This window comes from Cheilinus undulatus, linkage group 13 (assembly GCF_018320785.1).
Source record: "Cheilinus undulatus linkage group 13, ASM1832078v1, whole genome shotgun sequence".
Classification (NCBI taxonomy): domain Eukaryota; kingdom Metazoa; phylum Chordata; class Actinopteri; order Labriformes; family Labridae; genus Cheilinus; species Cheilinus undulatus.
In genome coordinates, this window is record NC_054877.1 from 10,624,042 (window position 1) to 10,640,168 (window position 16,127).

The following is a 16,127-nucleotide window of genomic DNA, read 5'->3' on the forward strand; positions in this document are numbered from 1 at the left end:
GAATTAAACAGCTTACAAGGCTAGAGGCTGTGACAGAGGGTGCATCAGAGAGAGGCGTCTTCAGCAACAGTCAAACCAAATCCTGAATCTTACTTCTTGTGTCTGCAGAGGTTTTGGCATGTTTCTCTCTAACTTCTGTAGAGCTTAACTGCTATGAAACAGCTCTTATTCCTGATTGGTCCTGTCACTTTCTTACAGGGCCCATCTGTTCGGATGGGAGCTTTGCAAGATGGATTCACCAGTGAGAAACACGGAAACAGGCAAATTCATCTGCTTTGCAAGGTTATATATTTAAAGGATTTGGTATCAAAAACGTATCATTTCTCAGACTTTCACAGCGTTAATAGACATCAGTGAAACCTCAACATTTAGCTCACTAACACAAGCTAACTGTGAGCTATAAACAGTGATTAACATGGAGGTATAGTCTCAGTGCTGAAAAAGGATGATTGGTCTCTATTGTGAAAGCACTGTTGCTAACTTTTGGTCAGCCTACAGACACAGAGGTGGAGAAAACCTCTGACCTTTAAAAAAAATCAAAATAGAGCAGTTATAAATACTAAAAGTTCAAGCCCCATAGAGTTTACACCAAGATAGACATGAGCTATTCAGACCAAAACTGTAATTTAAAAGAGATCTTAAATATGTATTGAAAAATTGGCCTTTTAACATGGGTGTTGTTGGAAATTCCAGAGTTTTTGCAACCGACCTCAAGTGGACACTCTGAGCTCGGCTTTTGTGATTGCTTTAAACTCCACGTCTGCTGCTAAAGAGCCAAATCCATTTGCCATAAAGTAGTATAAATACCATCCTCCGCTTGGAAAAACACATTTAAAAACTTTCAGAAGTGTTAGAAATGTATTCAAAGCAGCTTGTTTAAACTGAAAGTAAACCAAGCTTATGTCAATGTCATCTCTACAACGCAGACTCTTTAACGCTTCCCTGTTTACTTTATCTCTCACGATCTTTCAGCCTTCTCCATCTCCTCCCTCGACAGCAAGATTCCCTCCAGTTCTCTGCAGATGCCACTACAGCCTGCTCATTTCTGACACTCAGGGCCCCAAAGCTTCAACATTCAGGATTGACTGCTGGACACAAGCACTTCTGAAAGGCAGAGAAGAACCCAGTAAACATCTCTGTTTCCTATAAATCAGTGGCCAGAAAAGGAGGCGACAATGACGCCCAGTTCTGACACAATAACATGTCATGTAGATTGTTTTGTTTAAGACAGGGCTGCACCCTCTGGCAGGGGAAACACAGCTGCCGCAATAGCAAGCCCAACCACTGGTATGTTAGTATTTATATACATAGATCACAGGGCAGAAATACCATGACTGATGGTTCCATGTGGAAGAAAATGAACATTGAATCCTAAAATTATCTCTCCCTAACAGTTTAGAAACAACATAAGCAGAAGAAGCATTAAAGAACTAGTGTGTGAGACTTTCATAGAGCTATTGGTAGGAAATAAATACCTGTGTGTAGGTTTTCATCAGTGTAAAATGATGTGTTTTGTCATCTCAAATGACTTTTTTTATGTAAACAAGGGTAGAAGGACCCCTTTCATTGCTATATGTCAACCAAGCTGCAGCTTACAGTGTATTAAAAGGAAGGCAACAGAGTGCTGCTAAAAGCTGACGGCACACAGATTGTTTATGAAGAGAATGCTCACAAGTGAATGTTACTTTCATAATTTCAAGAGTAAACGCAATCAGCAAAGTAAAAAGCTGGTGCTAAAGAAGGCTATAAAGGAACTGCATCAAAGTTGACCGACTAACGTCACCACAAAGTTTGGTATCAGGAGAATGTAAACCCTTTTCAGAAAACAGAATGACCTTTTTTGGTAATGTTAACAATATTTATGGGCACATTGAGCTCAACCATTTGGAAATCAATGTTAGATTTAAAGTAAGCCATGATGTGCACAAACAACAAGATGCCAGAGAAGAAAGAAGAAAAAAAACTGAAACAACTTTTAGGGAAAAATAATTCAACAATAATGAGGAAAAAAGAGTAGCAAAAATGGGTTAGAGGGGGCAAAAATTGTTAAAATAGACAAAAAAGGAGCAAAATTGACAGCAAATATGTGAGAATGCCTTACCAGGTAGCAAAAATAACGGAAAAGTGTCAAAACTAGGCAATAAAGGGTTAAAACAGACAATAAAGGAAAACCCCCCCCCCCCCCCCCAACAATTGGATACAGAGTAACAAAAATGGGTTAAAGTGGCAGAAATAGGCAAAAGTGGCAAAGATGGGTTTAAAAAAGAAACAAGGAGCAAAAAAATTTACAGAAAAAAAATGTGAAAAGGGGTTACCAAGGGCTGGGCAATTAATCGCAAATTAGAATAAATCGCAATATGGCCTGCTGCAATTTTTAAATTGCAAAAGGCGCAATATGTCTTTAACCTGAAATTTATGTCAAAATACCGGTTTAAAATGTTTTTTTTTTGTTGCAGAGACATTATGGGTTAAAATCCTTTCTTAATTTTTACACATTTTCACAGAAAATATGAGAATGACAATACAACAATTCATATCCAGTTTGCAATACGACTCAAAATCATCACAGATAAGTATTTTTTCAAAATTGTTCTGCCCTTGTTAAGTCTAATATTGGGTTAGTTTTAATATAGAATGATTTATTACTTGTGTTTGCTGGAAAATACATAAGATGAGGAACTTTAAGAATAATCCCATTTCAAATCACAATTGCAATATTGGGTAAAAAAAAATTGCAATAAGATTATTTTCCCAAATCATTCAGCCCTATTACAAAGTAGCAAAAATAACTGGAAAGTGTCAAAACTAGGCAAAATAGGGTTAAAACAGACAAAAAGGAACAAAAATACCTCCAAAAATGTGATAAGTAGATATAGAGGAACAAAAATGGGTTAAAGTGGCAGAAATGGGCAAAAAGTGGTTAAAAAAAAAAAATAGGGTAAAAAAAAATGGAGCAAAAATTGACAGAAAAAATGAGAAAGGGGGTTACCAAGTAGCAAAATATATGAAGCCATTCTTTCTGTAACTAGTAAATACAAAAGACCACATCAGTTGGCGGGGGTCTTGATGCCAGATTGCCAGAACTTGTTAGGTCTGCACAACCACCCAAGTCTGGATGAAGGGATCCCAGACCTCTTACCTTGAAGTGCCCAAAACGTAAACAAGTCCCTGTTAATGAAATGTATAAATTTGGTATTTGGCTCAAAATAACTAATTTTGATTGCATGGTTCAAAGGTTGATTTCCCAGATTTTACCCTCCATAAATCCACAGCCTTTATTTTAAATACATTTCTGTATTATTTCATATCTTACTAAATATCACAGAAATAAAACATAACACAGTTGTTCAGACCTTGACTTAAGACTGAATCTCATCTTGTATCTTACAATTTTCTTGTTTTCACTCATCCCTTTCAGTAAAAATGTTGACTGTCCTTTCAACTTGGCCTAATTTGATTAAGATTGAATCTCTGCAGAAAGGAGTTTAGTCTGCATTTCTTTGATCTGTTTCTCTCTTTGCTGCTCTTGTACACAGTAACTAAATTCATTCTCTGCCCTCCCACTCTGACCCATAATAAGAACAAAGACCGTAAGTCAGCGGCACTACAATAGCTTCATACACGCTCAGATTAGCAGGCCAAAGAAAAAAACTCAAACACAACATCTTGTTTCCACTCTTGCAGCGGATTTGTTTTCCAAATCCTGCCAAGACTCATGTGTCAAACAAAAAGCTTAATTGAATGACAACACAAACACATCTGAAAACATGCCACTAATTAAAACCGACACAGATATGTGGAGTGGTTGGAAAAGCCCAACATTCCTTCAGTGCTGAGGCAGTGTTTCCTCATCTTCCCACAGACACAGCAGTTTGTTGCTTCTCTTCTTTCCAAACTGTGTGAGTCTCAAACGCAAACAGCTGTTAAAGCTCTTGGTGAGCTACAAGTGAAGTAATTTGTTGGGTTGTTCCCTAAAAGGCTCATTTAGTGTGATTTCAGCACATTTGTGTCCTCTGACTCCACAATGACCCTTCAGTATGTTGTAATTTGGTGATTATGATCCCACTAAAGCATCTGCTATCCACAGGTTGTAAAGAGGAACTTCACTTGTGTTTATACTAAAAGGTCAGTCAATATCTCAGGAAGAGAATTGCTCTGTGAAACTAAAAGTTGTGGTTTAATTGATGCCATGTGCATCTCTAGAACAGGTGCAGTGACTTCCTCTCTGATGGCTGAGTGTGACATTGAAGGGAAATAACTGCTCCAGACCATGACTTTAGCTGTGTCTCAATTCAGGCTAGGCATCCTTTGACAGACCCTGCCTTCACAGACCTATCAGGTAGATCAGAAATGAGATGGCCTGGTCCATGGAGGATATCCTGTTTGTCTCAACAGCTGTCCCCTCTCTTACCCTTTTCAAACTTGTCCCTATTGCCTAGCAGCCTCTACAACTTCATAGGCACTAGATAAAATATCAAGAGCCACGTTACATGTTTTGAGGCCTCTTTTGTTATAGCAGTAGTATTGGTAGCTACTGGACTGAGTTGAAAGGTCAGGTCAGGTACAGGAGCACTTGCCAGCCGGCACTTCCACAACACACAAGGCCAACTCCGGCGTCCTGACCAGCCAACCAGGTGCCCATTAAGGCACAGCCGACTTTATTGCATCAAGCAGCTGACCTTTCCAATCCTTGATCACCTAGCTACGTCTTGCCAATGATACCCAAAAATGCGCCAAAGAGAAGTTGCCACAGCGAGTCCCTCTGGCCATCAGTCAACATCCAGGCCTCACAAGAGTACAGTAAGACCAGGAGGACCAAGAACCAAATGACTCGGACTTTTGTTTGCATGCACAGAAACCAGGAATGCCACACTGTCTTGCTCAGTGAACCCATCGCCTCACACACAAGTCCAAGTTGTGGTTGATCTCAGCCTCACAGTCAGCGGACCAATGGATTATGCTAACAAAGTAGGCGAACTCCTCTACAACTTCCATGCTCTCACCATTCACAGACACAGACGTGATGGCAGCATCCAAGGCATCCCACAATGCCTGGATCTTTGTTTTGGCCCAAGAGACATGCATTCTCAAGGCTACAGCCTCCTTCTAGGACATCTATAGTCTCTGCAAGGATCAAAGCATAATCAGCAAAGTCCACATCAGTGATCTGGACATCGCCAAATGACACTCCACAATTTGCCGCCCCTCTTACGCGCCCAGTTATCCAGTCCATACAGGTACTGAAGAGCGTAGGGGCTAAGATGCACCCCTGCCTCACCCCAGAATCAACTGGGAGGAAGTCAGAGGTGGAGTCACCACACTTCACAGCACCCTGTACCAGAATATAGGGCAGATGTTAGCTGGATGAGCGTACGTTGGATCCTGTGGTGCTCCAAATTCCTCCAGAGGGTGTCTCTAGTCACCTCCAATGCCTCCAACATAGGCTTCAAACAATCCTCTATTGAAGCGCTCAGTGAGGACCTGAAGTGCCAGGATGCGGTCTACAATAGACTCCTTAGGTGTAAAGCCAACTGTTGAGCAGCAGTGTAAGTGCAAGGATTTTGCCCAGCACTGAGAGAATTACAATTTGGGTGCAGTGCATTTTGGGATATTTTGGGCCATGAAAAATGCCCTGAAAGGTTTCGTCAATGGCAAGAGAAAGGGAGATGCATCAGACAGTCAAATTTGAAGGACATATTTTGAGATGGAACAGCCTTTGATATACCATTGTGATGTCGTCAGTCATCAAGGCACCCTGCAAAAAATGCAACCCCTGAAATGGGACACTAAAAAGGTATAAGCAATGGCCTCCCCTCGGATTAAACCATTGGGGTGAGAAATGTAGATTGCGGCACTTTGCAGCATGCAATCCCACAAAAGTGCCATAATGTAACTTTGCCATCATCACAGCTCTGTGCTTTCATGTTGATCTTACTACAGCATAGTATTAGTTTTCCCAGTCTTGAGATTTTACAATGCACTACAGCAGTGCAGAGGCAAACATGTGCAGTGGCGTGTAAACACAGAGCAGGAGTTTCTTTTCTCTGGCGACGGAGGTGGGATCACTTCAGCCCCCCATTACACCTCCCTGACATTCAAAGTGCACTGTATTTGAGTGTCAATGTCCTGCCTTGAACTGGCAGTCTTAATAGGCCTTCTGTTTGATGATGTCTTGCTAGTTCTCACTGTGTGTGCTCCTACCGAGTACCTATTGCTACTCCTGTAAAAACCTGCTGCAGCATGTAAATTTGGTCACTGGTGTCCTTTAGTTGGCCTCTTCTCGTTTCAATAGCCTTCCAAGGAAATAGCATGAAGATTACAGCATACTCAAGTCATAAAGGACAGACAACTCTGTAAATGAACAAACAGTTGCATCTTTTTTGTTTTAATAGCCAAACATACCAAGGAAAATGAATGACTGTAAAGGCATAATTAGGTCTGTGGAAAGGGCAGCAGCTTAAACAAACTAGCAGACATTGACCCAGCTAATTCTCAAAGTGTAATGTTAACTTTTTGATGGCCAAACATATAAGGGAAACAAGATAAATATTGCACAATCAAATCAGTGAGAAAAACTACAGCTGAAATCTACACACACACTGACCTGACAAAATCTTGCCACAAGTGGAAAGTAGGCCTTTTGACGTGGCAGATCCAACTATTAGCCTGACAACAGCGATGTAAAAAACCTGTCAAACATTTATAAGTAATTCAGAAAACTAAGCCAATAAAATAATATTTTTGTGATAATCAGGTAGACAAAAGTTTTCAAAGCCTATGGATGGTGGTTTTCAGACTCTCCCACCAATGACTCATCACTGTGGCGGTGAGTATTCAGACTTGGTTCACTAAGCTTAGTTACATGGCAGTTGCTTCAAATGCAAAATGCAGACATTCAGAATGACACTATTCCTTCCAGCTGAATCATGGAAAAGAAAGCTTACTAAGCATTTGAATCTGTCTTATTTCGTCCTAAAAATACCATACTAAAATGACTGGGCTTCCCATCTCCACTCCTACATTCAATAAAACAAAAACAACAAGCACTATGTCCTGACCAAGATTAAGAAGTTATGCTTAATTTCTGCAGATATTCTCCCTCATTCAAGTTCTACAGTGTCACATTTTCAGTAAGAGGACACCTATTTCAACAAGTCTGTCAGTATCCAACAATCATACTGAAAACGGCTATTCTTAGGAAATGATTTGGAGTTTGTTGCCAGCTTGGGCATCATCACTGTTAACACAGTGTTTTGGTTTCATGAGTGACCATGCTAGCTGACAATTTTTAACCAAATACTTCTGTGGTTGTTGCAGCTACAACAAAAGTTAAATACTTAAGATGAAGGGTGAAAGTAAAGAAATAAATGATTAAAGTTGAGGTGATAAAAACTCTTTAAATTAAAGTATGAAGTGATAACAATAAATGCATCTGCATTTAAAATAAAGTGATAAATCACGATGTTTATATTTGATCAATTTTAGCTTGATTTGATGAAAATTGTTGTCATTTTTGTTGCAAGGAAAGAGGCCTCAAGGGCGTCAGTAACCAAAAGGGATGATAAAAATCAAGGTGATGAAAATAAATGTGATTTTACTAAAGTTAACTCATTTGAAGTGTAGGTATTATAACTTCAACCCATGTCCACACCGTTAAACTGTTAATATTAACAGTCACAGACGTCTCATTCTTACCAAAAATACTCAACAAAGGTCCGAGCAATGAAATAATAACCAAGCTTAAAATCATATACATTTTCTTCACCTTTTTATTATTTTAATCACAGAGGCCTCTTTCCTTAGATGACAAATAAAAATGTTTTTGCTGTTGATGATGAATGAAAACTGCAAAAGAAGTCATCAATCAACCTCACACTAATCAAATCAATTCATAATTTATCATTTTTATTATTCAAATGCACTTATGCCACTTAATAATTCAATTCTTATGAGTTTGAATCACACCCAAGTTTATCATTTTTACTTTCAACCCCTCGTAGATACTGACAATTTTCATTAACTGATTTGGAGTTTGTCGGTAGCACTGCGACCGCTGTTAGCACGGTGTTATGATTTTATGAGTGACCTTGTTAACTGGTGACATTCAGCTAAATGCGTATGTGGTTGTTGCAGCTACAATAGATGTACAAAACTTAAGAGGGCCCAATCTTTTTCAATTCACTACATTAATGATATGTTTATTTTGACAATTCGTCTAAAAATAATAATTTCGCAAGAACTAGTTTTAGGCTAGTATTGGTACTTCGACAATCACAGACAAATTCGGCTACAGGTCGCCAGTTATCAGGGTCACAACATGAAACAGTACACCTTGGAGATGTTTATGCTAATGCTAGAAACAAGTCCTGATTCAAAGAAAAAAAAGCATTAAAGTTTGATATACTTAGTTGTAAGAAAACCCCTAACCGAGTCAAATTTCTTGCATTTGTCTTTGCACGAGTTGCTTTTTAGGGCGCCAGTTAAAAGAGTCACTTTTGAAACCGTAACACTAGCATACACAAACATTAGCCTAACACTATTGTGTTTTAATTATTGACACAATCACAGGTAGTTAAGACTTTTTTGGCGCACAAACAATTGAAATGTTCCCTTTCAGTTCTTTATTGGTTGTTACTCCGCTCTGTTTAGTTTTATTTAGTCTGACACGGTAAAAAAAAAAGAAGAAGAAGAACTGCGCGATTGTGGAGTATTTTAGATGAACTTAAGTAAAGGATCTGGGGATTTCACAAGTGTACAGTCTCATTAGCAGCCAACTGAAACCCAGCTCTATCACTCCCACATACCTCAGTCATCGTATAGTTAGCTTGCCTTTTGGGACTCCATCTTTCCACTTTTAGAGGCCAGGTTTAGACATAATAGTCCATCTGTTATCACATACTAGAGAGGCACTTTCTGAACTGGGCATTTCCATTTGAGGATTAAGTGGCTGCTGGTTCATGAACCTGTATGTGTCAGTCAGGCTGACTCACAGAGCTGTCCCATAGGTTTATACCGCCCTCTGCTGACAGAAGAGCCAGCTGAAAGAGGAGGACACTGCCGCTAGGTATCAAAACAAGAATTTACTATGCAACATGTTTTTTGTTTTTGTTTGTTTGTTTGTTTTTTGCAGGTTAAAACTTTAATTTAGGCATGTGATTCTTAGACAACAAAAAACCTCAAGCAGAGGTTCCCCATTCAGGATTGGATGTCATACCAAAATAAGAAAATTCACAGGATCATTCAGCAGCTTAAAGTCAGGGTTTCTTGAATGTCTTGTTTACATTTTGTCGTTCCAAACACCTGAGTAATAACACCAGAGGGCTGTGCCTGAATAACAGGAAAGTTTGTATTTTGATAGCAGTCCACTGATGCACAAATCTTAACTGACAGAAGAGAAAAGCCATTGAAGTATTAAATGCCAGTATCAATTCTGCATCTAAAAATAAATGAATCTCTCTCTCTCTCTCTCCATACTGTAAAACTGTATATTCCTGTCAAAGAAACATAAATGAAAAAAACTCTAAACAGCAGATCGGTAGATGACAAGTTCCGATGCCCTCTGAACCCTGCTGCCCTAAATATTTCCTGGAGACTAGTAGCATAGAAAACATGTACATGGTGTCATAGCTTATTTTGTTCTTGCTTCCTCTTGTGATAAACCCAGTGAATGCTAAAGAGGACACTGTCTTTGTGTGATCGATTTATTTTGTAGAAATCTGTAGAGTATTCATCAACTTAATGTTAGGGTATTGAAATAAATTGGTAACTGGTTAAGTCAGAGGTGGGCTATTATATTTCACTTTGTTTGAACATTTTTCTAAAGAGAAGTGTCCTTTTTCTCACTTGAGCCCCTGCCCCCCACGTCCCTGGTTTTCCCCTTATTTTTTTTCCTGTGCTGTCTCATTTAAACGTGTTTAAAGAATTGAGACATGCCTCAAGATGGCAAGCTCAGTTTGATACATGGATCACAAGAAGAGGAAGGAGCACAGAAAGCAGGAGAGAGTCCCAACATTTTTGGCTTAAGTGGCCCAACTCAGGCTTCAACATAGGCAGGGGTGTCATGAAGTACATGTACATATGAAAAAAAGCTTATATTTACCCCGTCTCAAATAACTGTATTTAATTCAATGATGAGTTTGGTCTGTTTGAAGTTGTGCAATAGTGTCAAGATTTTTTTTTTTTTTTTCATTGTTGGCTGTTTTTGCACTTTTTCTTTATGTTTTGTATCATTATCATTATTATTTATTATTAGGACTCTCAGCATTAGTGAATTCATTTTAGTGCAGTTAAGGTCCATAATTACAGCATTTTTTAATCACATTTACTGCTTGCTTTACTGTCCCTTTCAGCACACTTCAGTTAAGGCACTGCAGTGTCTACCTGCAGCCACAATGATGGAAAATAAGTCCACCACTGATCTTTCAGGGCTTGATGGAAAAGACCAAGGGGTAACCCTCACACCAACTGGTTGGTGTCATTAAGGAAGACCTCAGGCAGCTTGGAGTTGCCATTGAGGAGGCTGAGGAACTGGCGCAAGACCGACAGCATTAGCAGACTCTCATTAGCAGGTTAACTTAGTTGACTCTATGCACGATGATGGGAATGCTCACATCTCGCAGGAACATTTCACTTTCAAAAATTGCACCTTGTGTTATAAAACATTATGATTTTCACCATTCTATTATTTCCTTTACAATCCATGAATTCTTTTTTCTATGGTTAAATTCAGGTCAAAATCTTACACCATACGTTACTTATTTTCTTTCAAAATCAAAGCAGTTCTGTATCTAAACAGGATGTCCGTTACACCAAGTTCAAGACACTTAAAAAAAAAATAATGAAAAAAAAAAAAACAGTTTTAAATGCAAAATAGTGGCGTTCTAAAATGCAGCAAAAACAGAAGTAATTGCAATTAACTATAGAAATTCTGAGATTAATAGTGATTTAAAACAATTACTATTGCTATTTTTATGCAGATATTGAATAATATGGGTGGAATATAAAGCCTGTTTTTTATTGTTTGTGTATGACAAGTGTTTTGTTGTTTGCTTCTGTTGCTCTTACTTATTACTGGCAGTTAACGTGTACAATGCTGAAATTAAAGACAAATTTCCCTAAGGCAGGGGTGTCAAACTCAATTACAGCAGGGGCCAGATTCTGGATTCAGATCTAACCTGAGGGCCTTACAGGGTCACCTTTTTAACCAGAAATTGTCAACTTTGCTTTACTGGTAATAAAATATGAAAAAAACCTTAGCCCTGATAAATGATTTTGACATTTAACAAGTTTAAAAGATAAGTTTAAAGGCTCATAATCTGAGAAAAATAAATTTATTAGTTCGAAAAGGTCGAAACATGAAATTGAAATTGAAAAATAATGGTTTTTAATGGCAAATATTTTAGAAAGAAGTCAAAATCCTGAGTTTAAAAGGTCAAAATAAGGAATAACTTGAGGAAATCTGCAGACCTCATACTGATGGACCAGATATAACAGAAATATGAGATCATCTTGCGGGCCAGATTTAACTGTTCCACGGGTCTGATTTGGCCATGAGTTTGACACCTGTGCCCTAAGGGGGCAATGAAGCATATCGTATTGTGTCGTATTGTCAGGTCATGTCAAATCATGTTGCACCGGATTGTGTTGTATTGTATCGAGTTGTATTGTATTGAATACTACTGTATCCTCTTATACCGTGCCTTATCATATCATATTGTATTGTATTACATCATATCCTATTGTTACTTTCTATGATATTGTACTGAATCCTATTATACAGTATTGCTTCCTTTCGTATCATATGATATGGTGTGCTACAGTACAGCATGATTCAGTGCATATACCTTAGCGTTTCATGTCCTGTCCTATCATATCATGTGGTATTGTACCTTATGATCTTACTGTTGTATCCTGTTCATATTAAATTGTATTGTACCAACTCGTATTGGGATGTACATTATCCTTGGCATGATACTGGTACTGGCAGTTCTAAAAATTTCTGCTGATATAGTGGCCGTACATTTCAGCAGAATGTATGAATACATTTGTGCAGTTTTACAGCAGACTTTTTTCTTGATTATCCTCATTCCTTCAACTTTAAAGCTGTTCTAAGGACTGAACTTTTAGGTCTGAACTCCAACTGGTTTCAGTTTTCACATTAGAACAATTTGTGTTTTGTCTGTTTCAAGCAATATGTCAGGATGGTCTCAGAGTTTCAGAAGCACCTCAGCCATGCCTCTTATTGCAGTTTCATAAATTCAAACTTGACCATCTCCTCCTGTCTTTTTCTCACTTTCCACACCCCTCCCTCTCGGACCCTTTTCTCAGTTTCTCTCTTTCCTCCTTCCCAGTCAAGGTTTTATCATTCCTGTGAGCTCTGGCAGATCCCTTAAGCTTCCCCAAACCGATGTCAGCAAATGTTTAACATCTCTGACTCAAAAGATTAGTTCCAATATCAGTGATAAATAAATGACTGTCAAACTGCATCCTGTTGATGATGTCGTCTTTGCTTGTGAAATAACAGATCAGTTCAAATACAGTAGAGGCTTGGTGTTTTTTTACAATAAAGAAGGATTTGGAAGCATTGGCATGTTGGATACTGGCAAAAGTCCAATGTCATGCATCCTTAATATCCAATCATATTGTACCATATAGTATCCTATCAAGTATCACACAAAGGTCATATTCTTTTATTTTAGAGGTAGCATCATTTAAATGGCATAATTCTTAAAGACTTAAAAAGAGAAAAAAAGGCTAAATTAAAATGCAAAGAAATTGACTGGCAGCCAGTTGAAACAAAGCTTAGTTTTAACTCAGGTCCCGCCTCTGTTAAAGTAAAAAGCCAATCATAGTTTAGGATTTTAGGGTGGCATCAGAGCTAATTAACCAGGTTTTAACAGGAGCTATAACACCGCTTATGGACACAAGCCTGGATAGTAGATGAGGAGGAACATAATAAAAGAGGAGAAAAGATCCATGAGGGCCACTAAGCTGAAATAATAGCATGTTTGTTGTAACGTCCAGAACAAATAGATGACTTTGGTTTAGAGGAGAAAAAACTGCCACTGGGGATCAAATTAAAATGCTGAATGTATTAATAATGTTGGTCAGTGGTTTGTTCTTGGAGTTTTTCCTTCCATGATGTTTGCCACATTCATCCCTCATAAACTTTCCATGTGTTACAACCTTTCCTGAGCGACAGCCAGAGAGAGAAGCAGGATCTGGAGCTGGAACAGTCAGCGTCATGAAGGAGTTATAGCTGCAGATTCAGACAGTAAGTTCTTCTTTTAAAAGCCTCACACAGCTATATCCATCCCTTACCATTACAGCTTTTCTGCTCTCCAGCTCCCAGCGTGCCCATGTATGGCTGCACCGAACCTTTTTAGACTCATAAAACTGTCAAGAAAACATATAATGTTACCTTAGTGTCTTTCTATTACTTTGCTGTTTTTTCACTGCGTCTCTTTTCCGCTATGATCAAACATTTTTGTATATCTTGGAGCTACACTGACTTTTTTAAGGAAAAGAGAGAAAATCAGATGTGAAGTTTTCAGAAGAGAAATCTTAAACAGCTACTGATGATTTAAGGCTGTGTCGAGTCGGCTTGGATCCCCCTCCAGGTGGCACTGTTCTTCCAGAAAAACCCGCTCTGTTTACGGAGAAGCTAACAAACTATTTCTCATATGAACCTTTCAAACAGCTTCAACAGACACAGCTGAGTCATATCAGCTTTAAATGAGGGCAGTCTACCTTAAGTCTCAACACTTCACTTTCACACCAGCCACAGACTCAACAACTACAGAGAGATCATCAGAAACATGGTTTTAACTCAGTTTTTGCTGTAAATAAAAAAATGTATTCATTGGATGTTTTACCCTTTTGCTGATTTTAGAAATCAATCACGGTCAATATAATTTCACTTTTGACAAAAAAATAAAAAAATAAAAAAATAAAAAAAAATCAGAAAATCTCTTTCATGTCAAAGTGAAAACAGATTTCTACAAACTAAAGTCAATTAAATAAAAATATGTAATGCGTGACTGCATCGATATTCACCACCTTTTAAGTGAAAGACCTAATTCAACGGAGGTCCAGCCAACTGGCACTAGTAGTCTCACAATTAGTGAAATGGGGATCAGTTGAGTGCTGTGAATGTATCTTAAGACGCCTGTGTCTGAGGGTCAAGTCACTGATTAATCAGTATACCTGGCTACCATTACACCATGAAAACAAAAGAACACTCCAAGCAACTCAGAGAAAAAGTTATTGAAAAGTGTAAGTCAGGGGATGGATACAAAAAAAAAATCTAAGGCAGTGAACATTCTCCGGAGCTCAGTTAAATCTATCATTAGGAAATGGAAGGAATATGGCACATGTGTAAACCTGCCTAGATCAGGCCATCCTCACAAACTGAGTGAGCGTGCAAGAAGGAGACTAGCGAGAGAGACCACCAAGCCACCTATGACTACACTGAAGGAGTAACAAGCTTCAGCAGCTAAGATGGGAGAGATTCTGCATACAACAACTTATTTTCACCAGTCAAAGCTTTAAGGGAGAGTGGCCAAGAGAAAGCCACTGTTAAAGAGAACTCAGATTAAATCTGGACAAGAGATTGCCAAAAGGCAAGTGGGAGACTGTGGTCAAGTGGAAGAAAAATGCTTTGGTCTGACTAAAATGGTGATTTTTTTGGCCATCAGACAAGAGGCCGTGTTTGATTCACCAAACACTACATATCCCCACAAACGCATCACCCCCACTGTGAAGCATAGTGGTGGCAGCATCATACTGTGGGGATGTTTCTTGGTAGCCAGGGAGGCTTGTAAAGGCAGAGGGTAAAATAACTGTGGCACGATACAGGAATATCTGCAAGAGAACTACAGCTTGGGAGAAGATTTATTTTTCAGAAAGACAATAACCCGAAGCATACAGCGAAAGCTACAGAGAAATGGTTAAAGACAACAAGGTTAATGTACTGGAGTGAAAGCCCAGACCTCGATCCAATAGCGATTTTGTGGCTGGGCTTGAAAATGGCTGTTCACGCCCAATTCCCATGTAACCTGACAGAGCTTGAGCAGTTTTCAAAGAAGAAAGGATTAAAATAGCAGTGACAAGCCTGACTGAGACCTATCCACACTGTCAGTGCTATAATTGCAGCCAAAGGTGACTTCTAAATACTGACTTGTATATTCATGCAGTCACTTATTTTACATTACATATTTTTTTATATTGACATTACTTTGTACTTTGTAGAAAGCATTATTTTTAGACTTTATATGCTCATTTATCACTTCACGGAAGTACTTTGCATAACTCTGGTATAAAAGGATGAAATCAAAAACATTCGCTATTACTTGGTGACACAGGATCCTTTATCCCTGATCTATTACTCTGAATTTTCTAAGAGTTAAGCATAAAATTGTTTCCTTCCATCAGGATGAAAAAAATGTCTGCTGAAGTACTTATTAAGGAAAAAGAAACATTTCCATCTCATGAAACAAAGAAGACTAATTTATGTATTAAAGTGAGATTGTGGCGCAATCATAATCTGGCACATTAAACTATTGAGTTTCCAGTCTTAAGCCTTTTTCCCCCAGTCCTATTATTCTGGATTTCCCTTGTATGAGACTTAATTTTAGGTTCTGGAAGAAAAAACACACCAAACCCAGGCTCTTTCTTGTATAATTTATATTGGAAAAAGTTCAAAACATTAGTTTCCCTTTATAAAACCATTACAGTTACCTGTGGTCACAATTACAACAGTGTCCTGGTGATCAAATCCCCCTGTCAATTATGCAGCAATGCATCTTAATATCAAGTGAATGATGGATTTCGAAAGTTGCTGCCCAGAGCTCAGTTTGGCTGGTTGTCCATCCGTGAGCCTGACTGGTATGACTGGATGTCCTCGCCGATGAACTCCGACACTGTGGAGGGAGGAGAGAAAATCACAGCCCTGGTCATCACTTCATCCATTATCCTCTGCAAATACTCATCATCACTGGTACAGTGAGTATAAACACAGCTGGAATAAAAGGTATTTAATAGGAGAGCTGATTGTTTCTACAATGCATTGTGACGTGTACATGGATGATTCTGCATGACAGAACAGAAGTGGCAGAACACAATCTATT

The 16,127-nt window shown here is 38.6% G+C and overlaps 2 protein-coding genes across 2 annotated transcripts in view; both read right to left on the bottom strand.

The window, feature by feature from the left end:
* Positions 1-8,918, bottom strand: part of pex19 (peroxisomal biogenesis factor 19) — a 33,122-nt gene extending 24,204 nt beyond the window's left edge. The window contains exon 1 of the mRNA XM_041803089.1: positions 8,805-8,918. The gene's annotated coding sequence lies outside the window, so the exon portion shown is untranslated. The remainder of the gene's footprint in view (positions 1-8,804) is intronic.
* Positions 8,919-15,323: 6,405 nt separating this feature from the next.
* The window catches only part of nfatc4 (nuclear factor of activated T cells 4), a 30,239-nt gene continuing 29,435 nt past the window's right edge, over positions 15,324-16,127 (bottom strand). The window contains exon 14 of the mRNA XM_041802309.1: positions 15,324-15,920. Within this exon, the coding sequence (XP_041658243.1) occupies positions 15,850-15,920 (71 nt within the window). The 3' untranslated portion in view covers positions 15,324-15,849. The remainder of the gene's footprint in view (positions 15,921-16,127) is intronic.